General features: G+C 28.6%; 1 protein-coding gene across 5 annotated transcripts in view; it reads left to right on the top strand.

The window, feature by feature from the left end:
- The window catches only part of LOC122509863 (rap1 GTPase-activating protein 1), a 412641-nt gene that overhangs the window by 370702 nt on the left and 24939 nt on the right, over window positions 1-17000 (top strand). For all 5 annotated transcript variants that reach the window (XM_043624154.1, XM_043624155.1, XM_043624153.1 and 2 more), the window contains one exon: window positions 182-490. In XM_043624154.1, the coding sequence (XP_043480089.1) occupies window positions 182-490 (309 nt within the window). The remainder of the gene's footprint in view (window positions 1-181; window positions 491-17000) is intronic.

Here is a 17000-nt window from a genome sequence, read left to right as displayed (position 1 = left end):
TTTCGAAAGAAAGTCTCGTCACTTAATGTTAATTTTTAAAATAATTTAATTAATTTCTAAAATGAAGTAAAAATCTAAATAATTGTAATTTTAAAATTATTTCAAAATACCTACATTGTATTTAAAATAATAATTGTGGAAGTTAAAATTAAAGATTTGTTTTCTGCTTATTTGTCAACAGGCGTCTAGAGATGAGAGATCGGCGTCTAGTCCAGCGTCACAAATCACAACGCCAACACCATCACCATCTCCAGTTGGCGATGCTCCACTGGGTCGAGCCCTTATGGAGCAAGCTATTCAGCAGGCAAATTCTGGATCTCAGAAACCGCCTTTGGTTGTCACACCACCAGGATACTGGGTCGATGGTACGGATCACAGACATACTCTAGATTCTGCGGGTAGAGCCCTCTTACCAGCCCAGCCAGCGTGGCAACCAAGGATAGACCAAGATGACACAGCCAAATGCTATAGGCGCTTCTTCGTTGGCAGAGTGAATATTCAAATTTTTTCTATTTCTATAACAGAACATCTTTTTTGATAAAAATATTTTTATTATACACATTTCATTTTCTATCACACTCTATACACTGTAAAAAATTTAGGGAGTTAACGGACTCAGGAGTTGGGAGTTAAATTTTTCGAGTTAAAAATCAACTCCAAAAGAGAGTTAATTTCTAACTCCCTTCATTCAACACCCGCGCGAGTTATTTTTTCCATGGGAAGTTAGCATTTGGGTGTTAAATTTTAACTCTCTTTATTTAACTCCCCTCGCATTAACTCTCCCATGGGTGCGATTTTTATAGAATCCCCTGGGGAGTTAAAATTTAACTCCCTTTTTTTACAGTGTACATTTCCTTTACTGTAACAAAGTTTTTAAGACTTTGTTTTTACAAGAAAAAGAAAACTTCACCGTTTTTTAAAGATATCAAATGTAGACAAAAAACGTATCAAAAATACTTATCAAAATTGTTACAATGTAACGACATTGCAACAATTTTGATAAGTATTTTGTCTCAATTTGATATCCTTAAAAAAGTTGTCATTTTTAGGTTTAAAATAAAAATTAAGACAATTATATACTTTTTAAAAATCAGTTTCTTAATCTGTTTAGTCAAAAGAAAGTCATCCCTTTTAAAAAGTAATTTGAAAAAACGAAATAATATTCCCCGCATATAATTTCACTATATTTTTCAATTTGAATTAATTTTGAAATTTCATACTCGTTTCATTAGGATGATAAATATTCTTTTCTTTCTAATATCTCTATATAAAAAAGTCGATTTTGAAATGAAATTTGAAACTCGATTAAGTTCCCCTAATATATGTAATTTTAAGCTAGTATAGATTTTGTAAAAGGGGTTCAAACACCATTATTGATTTCATCCTATAAATAATGACAGCATCGCACAGATTATATATATGTTCGCGTATCCTGTTTATATATACGATTACACAAAATTGTATTTTCGATTAGTGAAATTTCGAGTACAGTGCAAATATATGCGTGGGAGTGAGTTTAATTATTCTTTGGTTATTTTTTTATTTATATTTATTAATATATAATTATAAATATATATATAAATTATAGAATAGATTTAAATAGAAATAGTATTTAGAAAAAGTATATATACATATATATACAAAGAAAAATCCCACGACGTTGTCTTAACAATTTCCGCGTTACACATTTAATTCTCCTTGCAACTCTGAGTGCCCATTTACTCGCTTTTCCAAGTTAATCCTATTATCTGATAGTAGATAGAGGCCTAACTGCAATGAAACGGGGTCTTCCATAATTGCAACTCTTTTCATGGAAGTTACCAGAAGGGTTTTGCTCACGATTCATTGTAAATGAACGCAGGTTTTAAGTCCACGGCACGATGAACTCGAAATGTAACTGCAATCGAATTAAATCACCGAGCACTTGTTATTTTCGTTTTGTTTCTTTGAAAAAATACCATGTCGATTGTTACTTTCTTTATTGGAAACCACCAATGGACATTCAGTCACCCGTGTAGAAAAATTGTTGGGTTCTAGTGTGGTACCAGAAAGGTATTCTCTAACTGGGCGCTGAAAAGACTGTCTGACCATGGGCTAATCAGACCAGTGACGATTGAACCACGCGTTGGTCCAGACTGGACGTGCTAATCAGGGCTAATGAGCAGCGCTAGGGTAATGTCACATTGAGTGGACCGCCACTTTGAGTGGACCACCTGAGCTTTTAAGTTATCTGACAGCGTAAACATGTACGTTATTGTTTGATGTAACGCATTTTTAAGAATACAAACCAAAAAAGAAGTCGCTCTTACAATGAGTAAAGTGATTCGGAAGTGTAAAAGTAGTGTAAAATTTAAGTTTTAAAAGGTAACTTATTTTTTTTCCTACTACTTTGGACATTGAAATTGATTGTCTTAGTTTAATTAAGTGATAATTTTGACTCAAAAAAAAATTGTGGTGGCTGCCATAAAAAATTGTATTTCACTATGAGTGGACCACTGTTTATAACCATGAGAGGACTGCCTGTTTTTTATATTTTTAATGTCAGTTTACCATTTTTAAGGAAATAAATTGACAATAAATTGGTTTGAAACTATGTTTTATGTTCTTTATTAATTTTTTTGTGATATTGATGTGATATGTGCACGGAGAAAATTTATTCCTGAAATTTTACTGAATTTAGTTCGGTAAAACTGGGATGAAGTGTCAAAACAGTAATTTTTCAAGAACTAGACTGTAAAAGAAATTGCATTGAAAAATAATGTAAAAATCATAAAGCTCACGATACATGTATTAGCGCTTCACTTACAGTTCGGTAAAACCTAAGCCAAGTGCTCGCTACATTCATATTTATTGAATAGTTCGGTAAAACGTAAGATAAAGTCTTCGGTAAAACTGACGAGTTGCAATTTATTGAAAGTTCGGTAAAACGTAAGATAAAGTCTTCGGTAAAACTGACGAGTTGCAATTTACTGAAAGTTCGGTAAAACTTGAAGAACAAAAATAAAAAATAATGTTACTTCAGTAGATCTATATTAATACTGCCGTAACTCTCAATTTACCTACTTTAATCACTACCTAAACCCCCTACAATTGTTTACGAACAAATACTAATTGATACACCTGCCTACAGTACATTCTAAACGCATACACTAATACACACATCGCACGCTTTACATTAATGCTTCAGAAAGTTTCAACTGTCCTTATATATTAATCTCAATTTTATTTCACCGCTTGTGAGAAAGATTCAAATTAATAAACTATCGTTGTACAAAATTAAAAATTATTTATATTAATGAATCATTTCTAACTATATTCAAGGTCAATTTATGAAATATTTTTAAATTATGTTTTTATTATTATAAAGAAAAATGTTTAAATTTGTATTTAATGGAATAAAACAATAATTTATGAAAATCCTTATTGTTCTCAAATTTTTGTGTTTAAAATTAAAAATATACATATTAAAAGTGCAAGTTGGAAATTATTAAATTTATTAATAGAAAATTAATCTTTCTGAAATATTAAATAATAATTGTGAGGTACTAAAAAGCGAAAAGGAAATAAGCAAGTAAGCAAATAAGGAATAAAGTAAGCAAGAAGGAAATAAGCAAGTGAGAAAGTAAGAAAGTAAGTAATCAAGAAGGAAATAAGCAAGTAAGCAAAGTAAGCAAGGAGGAAATAATCAAGTAAGCAAAGTAAGCAAGAAGGAAATAAGAAAGTAAGCAAGTAAGCATATAAGGAAGTAAGTAATCAGAAAGGAAACAAGCAAGTAAGCAAGAAGGAAATTAGGAAGTAAGCAAATAAGTAGGTAAGCAAGTAAGCAAAGTAAGCAAGAAAGAAATAAGCCAGTAAGTATGCAAATAAGAAAGTAAGCTAGTAAGCAAGCAAGTTATTTCCTTTTTGCTTACTTGCTTACCTACTTATTTACTTACTTACATACTTACTTATATGTTTAATTGCTTACTTATTTATTTCCTTTTTGCTTACTTACTTGCTTTCTTGATTGCTTGCTTACTTACTTACTATTATTCATATTTAATTAAAATGAATAAATTATATGTTAAAAAAATAAGTATGTTATTGCCATTTTATATTTTCTTTTTACTTGATTTAAAAGCATTTATTACATATTTGGCAATTAATAAGTGTTTAAAATAATTAATTAATTAATTGAATTTTAATTTAAATAATAATAAAATGATTATTAATTAAGTCTAAATAAGTTGGAAAAATCAACTATTAGAGTGAAAGTCTTTCATTTGACTGCGGGACACTTAAAATAAAGTATTTCAATCCAGAAAACTAAAACTTTAGGCAAGTCAAGGAAGTTTTACCGAACTATTCCTGAAAACTAACATTTTAAGCAAGTCAAGAAAGTTTTACCGAACTATTCCTAAAACGTTAGTGCCCATCAAGGAGGTATTTATTTAATTTACATTAAACGTTCAGTTTCAATTTTTTTTTCAACTTTTACAGTACTAGTTCTTAAGGAATAAAGATATCACATTAGATTTTAAATATTGTTACCGAAAAAATAATATAAAAATTATTAAAAATTACGATTATGCTACTATATCCCAAGTTTATTGAAAAATTCGGTAAAATGTAAGGAACAAATTTTCTCCGTGTGCCAAAATTATTAAAAGTGGTTTCACTTGTAAACATTGCGACACAATCATGGTCTGAAGCTGCATAAGCATAAATTTTGTTTTAAGGGCATCCGGGAAAAATCGAGCCCAAAAAGTGTTTTCCCGCGTGTCGTCTCACTCCTAAATAATTAGAGATATTTAGTTCGGATTTATCATGATAATTAGGGGAATTCATGATGATAAAGAATATTCTCGAAATTTGCAAGTAATTTTTGAAATAAATATTGAAAAACGAAATTACAAAAGTTGGATTTTTGGCGAAAGTGAGATACAATATGGCGGTGAGCACACAGACAAGTGGATCTATGTGTCAGTGGTCAAGGAGGTGGCGCCAATTCTCGGAAGTGGTCGCGACTCGAACTAAGGAAATGTATTAATCTCAAATTACTCCACTTTCAATCGTTAATAAAATAATTTCCTCTCAAAATTATTGCAAAAACGGAGAGGGCCGCTCCTCGGAGAGTCTTCCTCTATCACCCCTCCAAATATGAACCCGAAATATTTTATCCTCTCAAAATGAGACGTCTATACTGAACCGTTCAAAACCCCTTTTTCCGTATATTTAAACAATTTTTTTCAGTAATTATTTATTAAAATTTCTCTAAATTCCGAGAGGACCGCTGGTCCCAGAGCATTTCTCTATATTTACCAAAAAATCCCGACTCAAAATATTCTTTTCTTTTTAAATGAGACGTCTATCACGAAACCAGTATTATTTCCCGGATGCCCTTAATATATCAGAAATATTAAATAAATTAAAGAAAATAGAATAACTTTTACAATTTTTTAGGAGTGGTCCACTCAAGGTTACACTTTTTTCATTCTTTAAAAATTTGCTATTTTTTTAAAGTCAATTGTTTTTTCCAAATAAAAGAAAATCAAAGCTATTATGGTGTAAACATACTTACCTAGGGATCTAAACTAAAGCATGGAATAGAAACTTCCGATTAATTTGCTTTCATAAAGAATTTTTTCGAAAAAAAGCTTAGGCGGTCCACTCAAGGTGACATTACCCTAATATTTAAAATTTTAGGTTCGATTTCAATATTTCAGTTTTTTAATTTTAAATAATTTACCGTAAACCGGGGCTATAAGGAACACCGGGGCTATAAGAAACAAAACTCTGTGTTCGGGTGGAGTTGAAGTTATCGGGGCCGTGTATGAATAAATTGTGTTACTTGCTTTTGAAAAATTGTTGCTGGGGTAACTGCCAATACGATTCAATGCAATAATTGCGACTATTAATAATTTTGTGAACAGTAGTAGCTTGTAAGTGAGTAATTGTGTTTTAGTGAAATTTCAAACTTGGGAAACATTTGATTGCCGAGGTAAGTTGTTCCTATTTTAACTTCTCAAAGTATTTTTTTTTTATTAAAGGGATTTATTATGGGAAGTTTTATTGAGTTCACTAAGTAATAAATACGTTTATTTTGTATTTACAGTAAGATTTACGAGAAAAAAACCAAAATTCACAAACGGCGGGTATATAAGGAACACAATTATTTCTTCCGAATTGTTAAAGTGTGTTGTCAAAACGTAAGTTTTTCGTAATTTCGTTTGTTTTTTATCACCTAATTTGGTTTTTAGTGTTCAAAGATGGTCCGAAATTGTAAAAGAGTGTTGGTACCGACAAGTCACAAAAAACGACCAGTTATCATCATCGACCTCAACTGATGATACCAGCAACGTTTAGTTTTGTTTTTACATTTGTTTTATATTCTGTGTTTACTTTCGATCAATAAAAAATAATTTCTTTAAATTTAAATACGTTTTCCAATAGTTTTACCGCCTTGTTCCTTATAGCCCCATTTTGTAATTTCGAAAAAATGCGTCTTTTTCGTATTTTTTGCTTAAAATTCCAGCTTTGATCAAAACAATTCTTTAACCCTTCAAAGTGCTCGCCAAGATCAAGAAAAGAAAAAAAAATTAAGGCAATATTTCAATAAAAAAAAAAGTTGCAAGACTTTAAAGCTGAAATCTGTTCCTTATAGCCCCAGATTACGGTACCCAAATTTACTCGGTTCTCACGTTTATTCAATGTAATGTGAAAATATGAATTATTAATAATTATAAATATTATTGTTATTTATATATATATGTGTGTATATGTATTAAATGACAATAAATTATTATTATAATAATTATATTATTTTCAAATAAATAATATACTGCACTAGCATTAAATATCATTTAAAATAGTAATATTGAAAAATAATTTTAATAAAAAAAACAATTTGCGTTAATTGGTACATTTTTTAAATTCATTCTTTAACAGGTCTTTAACATTATTTACAAACATGTTTACAATTTTAATTTATAACACTTATACAGATTAAATATAGCAATTTTATTATTTTATATAACACTTACAATGAAAAATATCCGCTCGCATGTGGGATCGAACTTACGCCCCCCACCCTTGACGACCCGACTCGAAGCATTTAAACCGCACGGCCACTGAAGTCTGGGTGTGAACTCTCCTAATTTACTATATCAAAGCCAGTGTCATATATTATGTTGCTTATAAGGACGAAGTAAAAACTATGACTAAAATTATTACACATAATAATCCCGAATTATTTTAATTATTATATATGAATATTTAAATAAATAATTCTTACTACAATTATAATCATTAAACAATTTTTTAAAGTATTACTTTCAGTTTTATCAAAATTTTTTTAAATAGGGGAATGTAGTCAAGGTTGGTCTACTGTCTAGATAGGCCATCGCGATTTTTTGGACAAGTTCACTAGCGCCACCTACGCGCATGCTTGTCGAAGCTTGTCTTAGTGTAACCTAACTTTTTGTTCAATTACATTTTCGGAAAATCGAAAATTGTGTTTTCTGTGACGTCGGTACAAAAAAAGCTCAAAAAAAGTTTTGTGCATAATGTGAAAAACCATTAATAAAAGATAAAAAACAAATTGAATCGTCAAGGCAAGTATGCAGAAAATTTGTGGGACTCATGGTTGAAAGAAAAACAAAGTAAAAAATCGAATCCCGAAACGTATTTCTTTATGGTTACAACAATTCGGTAATGTTACTTACTGTCAAGGTCGGCCACTATGTGTTTAAAATGCGCAAAGATGAGAACGAGCTACTTCATTTGCAAAAACTGCAATTCTGTATAACTCATAATATAATTGATCATCTTATTAATATTTTTATTTAATTTTATTAATATTTTAGTGCAAAATTTTTTTTTATTTATATTTATTTTTTTATATTGTTTATTGTTATTATTTTGTTATTTCATTAAGTTACAAACTGTAAACAATAAAGAATCAATTTTCCGTAGCTCCAAACATGTTATTTTATTTTTTAACGATTAATGCCCTTTGAATTTTAAACATGGCCGACCTTGACTGTAATGGCCAACCTCGACTACAAATTTTTTTTTTTTTAAATCTTTATAACTTTTTCATTTTAAAACCAATCAATTTACTTTGTACAGAAAAGATGTTCCTATTAAACAGGACTTTCCAACCATATACTTCAATTGTCCAAATTTATTTTTAAAAAAAAGTTATAAACAAAAGTCAAAAAGGTGGCCGACCTAGACTATGTTCCCCTAATTGAATTCTTATGACGAATTTTAATAGAATTCTTAAGTATAATTGAAGGGCTACATAAAATAAGGGGACGAACGCGTGGTTGAAAGGGATAATATCAGTCAGGTAGCAGTGAGCGGCTCAAGGCTTGTCACTGCTACCCGACTGGTAATATCCCTTCCAAGCCTCGCGTTCGTCCCCTTATTTTATGTAGCCCTTCAATTATACACTTTTCGAAGAATTCGATTATAATTGTATTAAAAATAATTAAGAAATTCTGAGATTAACTAAGAAATTTTGAATAATAAAAAAATTCTGAGAATTTTATTATTTATAAAAATAATCGAATTATTGAGAAGAAACTTATAAAAAATTTGTAAATACTTATTGAATTTTTGTGAAAGATTTTTTATTTATGAAAGTAATTAAATTTTTGCTTACATTTTATTTTGCCAAGAATCTTGTTAAAAATTTGGAAAATAATTGAATTTCAGAGAACGGTTTTATTATTTATAAAGATAATTGAAATTTTGATGAGAATTTAAAAAAATTTTTGAACATAATTGAATTTCTGTGTAGAATTTTGTTACTTTTGAAAATAATTAAATTTCTACAATAATCTGTAACTTCTCCAACACTCAATTGTTTATAGTGTTTTTAACTAAAATTCTTCTACAGATAAATTATTTTTAATAGTTAATCAAATACAATATGTTAAAAAATTTATCTAATTTCAGGAGAATTTGAATTATTAGGCATTTTTCAAAAATCTAAGTTCTTTGGAATTTTTAATTAAATTCACTGAAAATTTTATTTATAATAATTCATATAAACCTACAATATTTATTTTTGAACGATTCTTTAGATTGACTAAATTATTCCATTGAATTTTGAAGTGACAATCCATATAAATTCAAAGAAGACCGACAAATCGGACACTAAAGTCTTGATTGTACTTTGATTTGTACTTTAAAAATTTTGAATTCTAGTGATGCCAATGAAGTCCCATATAGCATACAGTTAGACACTCTAAATTAGACCGTCCAGAAAAATCCCATATAGCATACAGTTAGACCGTCCACATGCGTCTAGTTGGGGCAATCACTGGACTCCAGACTGCCCCGAAATTTTTCTACACGGGCATGTATTAAATTTTTGATTTTCAACCAAGAAAAAAGTAACAGCAGGTTTTTGTTAACAATAAAGAAACAAATTAAGGTTTTCTGGTTCCAACAATGGTTACTAGTTCTTAGTACCAATAATGCTCCCACACAGCATTGAAACTTTTCTAACCGTTGAAATTACCTTGACTGCAATGTTCGGAATCTTTAACAGTATTTATTCTTCTTGGTACCAACGCTGGTACCAGTTATTGGTACTAACATTGTTACCAGTTCTTTATACCAACATTGGTACCAGTTATTGGTATCATCATTGGTTCCAATATTGTTAATGGTTTTTGGTACGAACATTGCAACTAGTTCTTGGTACCAACATTTGTACAACTCACTTAAAATAATACTCTTCAGTTTATAATTAAAAGAACTGGTATCAATGTACCAACAATCAATGTTGGTACCAGAGATGTTAACTATTTCAAATAAATCTATTTCAAATGCAAAATGCCTATTTTCATTCTACATTTTAAATGCATTTGCCGAAAACCATTTTGCATTTTGATTTGAAATGGTTTTTTTCATTATTTTGTATTTGAAAATGCAAAATACAAGAAAATTTTTTTTATATTGTAGCAATTTTTTCTTTTAAGGAGATTCTTTGGCTAATTAATTTTCTTTTAAATTTTACCAAACTTTATGGGAAAATATTCATTTTTACATACTAAAAACGGAAATTTTCAGGTTCAAAATTTCAATATTTACATAGGATTTCACATCAAGCATTCGAAAATGAGATATTTTATTTAATTGCTGAAAAAGTTTTCTTACAATTTTTTCAAAAAATTAGTTTATTGTATAAAGTCAAATTAATAAAATAATATATAAAACAGTTTCATAAGGGATACAATAATCTTATTTTATGGAAAAGTCAAAAAGTTACGTAAAAATAAAGTTCATTTAAAAAAAAGCATTTTATTTTGTAAAACCATTTTGAAAATGCGTATTTTCTATTTTGCATTTGAAATAACTTTTTGAAAACTATTTTATATTTTATATTTGAAATACTTTTTGTGATACCATTTAGTATTTAGCATTTTAAATAGGTTTTGAGACCCATTTTTAACATCTCTGGTTGGTACCAACATTGGTACAAATTCTCGGAATCAACAACTGGCTTAAAATAATACTTTGGAGTTTAAAATTCATTCAAAAACGGTCACATTGTTCACCCAACGGCTCTACTAAAAACATAAAAACACTAAAAATCAGAGACCCAACGAAAAAAAAAATTTGGTTTGTTTGTAAATAGATTCAATAAAGCATAAATAAAAAAATAATAATGATACCCTGTCATCTTGGGATTGTTCCCACGTGACGTTTGTTCAAGAATCATCAACAATTGATGAGGATGTAAATGAACCTGTTGAATTTAAATATGTATATGTCGTAGCCACATTGTGAAAAACCGCACTTCATGAAATGCCTAGACGTTTCATGAAGTGCAGGCACATTGTGAAAAAAATATTTACTTCACCATGTGTCCAATATTTTTGGACATTTCATGAAGTGCAACAGCCAATTATGCATTTTGTGAAACTAAATAAAATTTCACAATATGTCCAAATATAAAATGCATTTCATGAAATGCCCAAGTCGTTGAATGCCGATAATGAAGAAATTGTATGAACTTTCTTAGTATTATTTCTACGGTAAGTATAATCTCAAATTAAAATCTGATTCCCCACCTTAACCGATTAATTAGTCTTTCATTTACAAATCAATGTCATTATCTGTCTATTAATGTAGTGTTGTTAGTACATTTGAAAAAGAAAGACTGATTATCTAATTTATATTTTTAAAAAAATGGAAAACGAATCTGTGACGCGCGTGGTAGTGAAATAGTCTCGACAAAAAATAAACTGTAAGTAATCTGTAAAACCATAATTTAAATATAAATAAAAGAAATTTAATTTTTTATAATTAAGAAAATTGAAATAAATTAAAAAAAATTTATATTAGATAATCAGTCTTTCTTTTTCAAATGTACTAACAACACTACATTAATAGACAGATAATGACATTGATTTGTAAATGAATGACTAATTAATCGGTTAAGGTGGGGAATCAGATTTTAATTTGAGATTATACATACCGTAGAAATAATACTAAGAAAGTTAATACAATTTCTTCATTATCGGCATTCAACGACTTGGGCATTTCATGAAATGCATTTTATATTTGGACGTATTGTGAAATTTTATTTAGTTTCACAAAATGCATAATTGGCTGTTGCACTTCATGAAATGTCCAAAAATATTGGACACGTGGTGAAGTAAATATTTTTTTCACAATGTGCCTGCACTTCATGAAATGCCTAGACGTTTCATGAAGTGCAGCCACATTGTGAAAAATATATTTACTTCAGAATGTGTCCAACATTTTTGGACATTTCATGAAGTCCCGAGTCGAACTTTTAGACCTGCTTACCTCCTTGTAAGTATAATTTAACCCTAACCTGCACCTAAGAAACCCTTGGTGTTCTTTTCCTCCTGCGTAAGTTCTATTTAACTCTGACAACTCCTTTTTAAGTCCTAATTGAACCTTAATCCCTGTATTGATTCAATTACATTCTTACAATAGCAAATGTTACGCGCGGAACAAGATATTCAACTTATTATTGTTATGCAAATTACAAAATTTATTAGCCAAAACGATAATTTCACCGGCTTAATAATCGATGTCGTCTCTTCCACTACAAACCTAACTTTCATTTTTTTTAATGGAAAAACAATATTCTCACAATAATGGAAATATCTATTTTACTACCTTTTTTCTACTCTATTTTATTTAATTTTCTTACAAATTTTCTATTTTTTCGATTTTTTTCATTTTACTTAAAAAATACTTTTTATACTTCAATTTAAATTTTAATTTATATTTTAATTTATACTTTAATTTATATATTTTAATGTCTCCAATTTTTGAATATATTTCAATATTTTGAAAATATAACAAAAATATTCGGTATAATTATCACAAATTATTAATTTAGTATTATTATAATTATTATTTTTATTATTTCTCAGTAGTAATTTATTTGAATAAAAAATAATAAAATTTGAATAGAAAGCATATTCAATGTATAGGAATAATATAATTATACACTATACTGACAAATGAAATATTGCATTGAAGTGTATATGTATATATTATAAAAGTGCATCAAAAGTGAAATAATATTGAATTAACGTTCGTTGAACATAAAATTAAACATCCGTATAAAATGAATATAAGCCCGTCATTTTACAAATGCATACTTTACAATTAGCTTGTTCGCGAGACGAAAACTTAATTAAAGGGGAGCACTTGATCATTATCGGCTAGAGTTTCCGGACTCTAATTATTATTGAAATATAGTTGTTGTACTATATGCAAAACGAGTCCAAGGATCAATCGCTAAAGATTCGATGAATACGAAGAGATATTCTTTAGTATATATATTAGGGTGTCCGTTATTTCCGAAGTTAGCTATTTTCATTTGGGTATCGTCAAAATCGTTTCTTTTTGACCTAAAAACAATTCTAGAAACTATAAAAAAATTTTACGATGCCGTTTAACCCTGCCTAAATAACAATACATTTCCCATTTAATTAACATGGGATTTTTGCACTTTTTAGAAAATAATTTTTATTTCGTTTATAATACTCTTTGACTAACCAACAATGCTTGATTTTGCTTCTATTATGATTCCTTTAGATAGAGAAATTTTCATATTATCGCGAAAAATTTATTACACAAGTTTTAAAAAGGTCAATTTCATTTTTATTGATTTTTCTGATTATTTTGCTTAATCTACTTATTAATTAATTTTTATTCGGTATTTCATTGAAAGTTTCTTGTTTTATGCATCCAATTGGACCATAACAATAATTTCAATTCATAAACTATCTATCCAAGAATCACACAGTAGACAAAATGCATTTCAAATCAGGCATGTCGACTTACTTGATGTTATAGAAAAAAAATTGTTTTGCTTGTCATTTTTTTTATTTTGAGTATAATTGAATTTTCTTTCTTGGGTCTTGTAGATGGTCTTGTCCTCTTAACAATCCAGTTTGAAATTTGAAAAGTATTTTGCGCCCGCTTGTTAATTATTCGATTTTCTTTATTAAAATGCGACATTTTCGACTTTCTTTTTATTTTGACTATAGAACTGCAAACATTTTCAACTTGTTTTATGTTGTCTATAAAAATTTGCAATTTTTTTTTCTCTAAAAAAAATAATGAGACATTTGGTTTTGTTCCTATTTCGTTTATCAAAATTGTCAATTTTAAAAGTTCTTGTTTCAGTTTTGTTCAATTATTAATTACTACATTCTAAATAAATACTATGTTTCCAGAATACATTGTTTTTTATTTATATTTTAAAACTTCTATCATTATAGACTTCATTTGATATAATGTTTATATAGAGCTTAATTTTTAACTAATATGAGCGTTTAATCGTAATTCCAATAAATTGTCTCACAAACGACACGCGTTTCATAGATTATAAATACAGAAGACTATTCAGCTCTGAATATTACGAATTTTTCGTGTGGCAGGTAAGTGGTATTTTTTGTGTTCATTTTCGCATTAGTCTTTTTTTTAATATAATTTTTCATTTTTTATGCGAATTAATATATATCTAAAAAATTATTGTGTTCTTTTTTTCTTTTTTTTTTGGTTGGTGTTCTTTTCAACTGTTCACAGTTTTCTTTGAAATGAATATTTCTATTAAAAACAGTGAATTGGCGGATGTTTTAATGAATTCTGACTAAAAAAAACTAGTTTTGTTTTATTAGATCATATAAAAAGCTTATGAAATTCAGGCACAAGTGCATCAGTCTGTTGAATTAAAATTGAATCAACACTTTCTACCAACATTTTTGAAAAAATAGAAAAATTCTTTTTATGGAAAAGAAAAATTCATTAGGAATAATATTAAATGGTTAAATGAGGATTTTATCATTTCACCTTCTTCTGGAAAGCCTCGTAAAATTTCGAAATCTTTTGAAGAAGTAAGCACTACAACTAAAGGAAAAAGGATTAATCAAGCATTAGAAAATATTTCGATTAATGAGCTATTTAATGTTTGTGCTAAGAAACTTGATACCAGTAGTGAAAAAAAGTACAAATGAAAATTATAATGCAGTGTATACAAATGTTTTATCTGATGACGAAGTTTTAGCCATGTTTGTCGATGCTCAGTTAACTAAGCATCAGTATAATATAATTAGAGAAAAACTAAAGGCAAATAAAATAAACGTTTTACCTGAATATAAGCACATTACTGATGCAAAAACGAAATGTTATCCTAAAATCGAAGTTACTGAAACTAGTGCAACTATTAAGCTTCAAGATATTCTCGATCATACAGCTAAACGACTATTGGAAATTGATGATGTTAAAAAATCTGTAGTAGAAAAATATAATACTTCTTTCAAATTAATATCTAAGTATGGTTGTGATGGTACTTCAGGTTTCACTCAGTATAAACAAGCGTTTAGTAATTCAAGTGGTTTGCAAAGTAATTCTATTTTTATGATGTGTACAGTACCTCTATCCTTGGAAAGTGACAGTAAAGATACCTCACTAATGCAATTTTGGAAAAACCGTAATCCAAACTCAACTCGTCTTTGTCGTCCTATAAAGTTTGCTTACCAAATAGAAACAACAGAGACAATAAAGTCTGAAATTTATAATTTAAAGAAGCAAATTTCTGAGCTAAGTCCAACAAAAATTATCCTTGAAGGTAAAACAATTTCATTCGAGCATCATGTGTTATGCACAATGATTGGCGGAAAGGCCCGCATAGCACTCACAAATACTTCATCCACTCAAAAATGCCCTTTATGTCATGCTACTCCAAAAGAGATGAATTCTATAGACAGTGTTCGTAAGAAAGAAGTCAACGAAGAAGGATATTGCAATAAGCTAAGCTTATTATAAAGAATATATTAAACAAAACATTTTATTAAGTCACGATATACATTAAGTATACATTGGAACATGTCATTACAGTTAATCAAGTTTATTGTTAATAATGTAAAGTTGGGTTAGGTAATATATAAAGGGTGGCGCATTTATGTTCCATGCGCAGAACAAGCAGCTAAGATAAAGCTTTATTCACACTCATTACAGATATCAGTATAGAGTTTCAAGCTTACATGCATGGCTAAAATTTTTAGACTGGATACTAGACTGACAAATAAAGAAAAAGACATTGTTCAGAGAAATAAACACACAATTCAAAATGAAATTTGTAGTCAATTAGGTTTGCTTATTGATTGTGTGAAGCAAGGCACAGGTACAACAAATGATGGTAATACAGCTAGAAAATATTTTCAAAATTATGAAATAATTGCCACAATTACAGGTATAAATGTTAATATACTTAAAATGATATACGTAATTCTGCAAGTGTTAGCATCAAGACACCCGATCAATGCGGATAAATTTGGTGATTTTTGCCTTGAAACAGACAAAATTTACGTGAACGAATACCCTTGGTATCCAATGCCTCAGAGCTGTCATATCTTTATTAATGAAGACATCATGCTAATGCATGATGGTCATGGTGGTATCATCAGATCCATATATTACAAGTAAGAGGCATGAAACCCAAAAAATAGAAAAAGAACCGCTGCCAAGTTGTACATTTTTATAATTTTGGTGTTCATTTCATGAACACTTTGCTTCCTCATAGAAATAATAATAATTGAAATATAAGAATTACTTTTTATAAGAGGGTTAAAAATCATTTAATCTTGGTCCAAAAAACGTGTTTTTATATATTCTATAAAATGGTAATAATAGTTTAATAATTACACATAAGTTAATAAACAAGAATGTTGAAAAATGATATTTTCCACAATTTTTGATTTTTCAAATACCAATAATTTTATAATTTCTGCCCGAATCAGGTTAAAAAACAGGTCAATCGAAGCGTTTTTTAATGCTCTTCAAGTTGGTAATAATTTTTTGAAGTTACTTTTACATAATTTAAAAAAATTTTTATAAAATTCTTATTTTTCAAAATTTTAGATTTTTAAAAGTTTAATATCTCCGGTTAATATGGACGAAAAATGTTCAATTAGGGCTTAAAAGATGCGTGTGAAAAAACTCTATAAAACTAAATACAAAACAATACTAAACTTCTACATTTTTTAACAAAATTTTTAAAAAAGTCTTATTTTCCAAAATTTTTGATTTTTAAAAGTTTAATATCTCCGGTTAATATGGACGAAAAATGTTCAATTAGGGCTCAAAAGATGCGTGTGAAAAAACTCTACAAAACTAAAGAAAAATATTTATAAGTGTCCCAAAATTTTTTTAAGTTATGTCCAAAAAACGTTTTTTTACAAAATGAAAAATGCAAAAAAAAATAGTTAAACTTCATGAATCGGGCTGAAAATACTCTCATTTTATGTCTCCCGGGGAGACCTACAATTTAAAAAAAATTGAGGCCTTTAGCTCTTTCTTGTTCTGAGATATTGAGGCAAATGTAATGTTAGTACACACACACATCGGGACAAATTTTTAAAATCCGTTTTTTGGACTTCGGAGGTCAAATACGTCGAAATTTTTTTTTATTTATTTAGAACATTTATACGGGGAGTTCCTGTGCATATATA

The sequence above is a fragment of the Leptopilina heterotoma genome, unplaced genomic scaffold (assembly GCF_015476425.1).
Source record: "Leptopilina heterotoma isolate Lh14 unplaced genomic scaffold, ASM1547642v1 Lhet_63, whole genome shotgun sequence".
Taxonomy (NCBI): Eukaryota; Metazoa; Arthropoda; class Insecta; order Hymenoptera; family Figitidae; genus Leptopilina; species Leptopilina heterotoma.
This window is presented reverse-complemented; position numbering and strand designations above follow the sequence as displayed.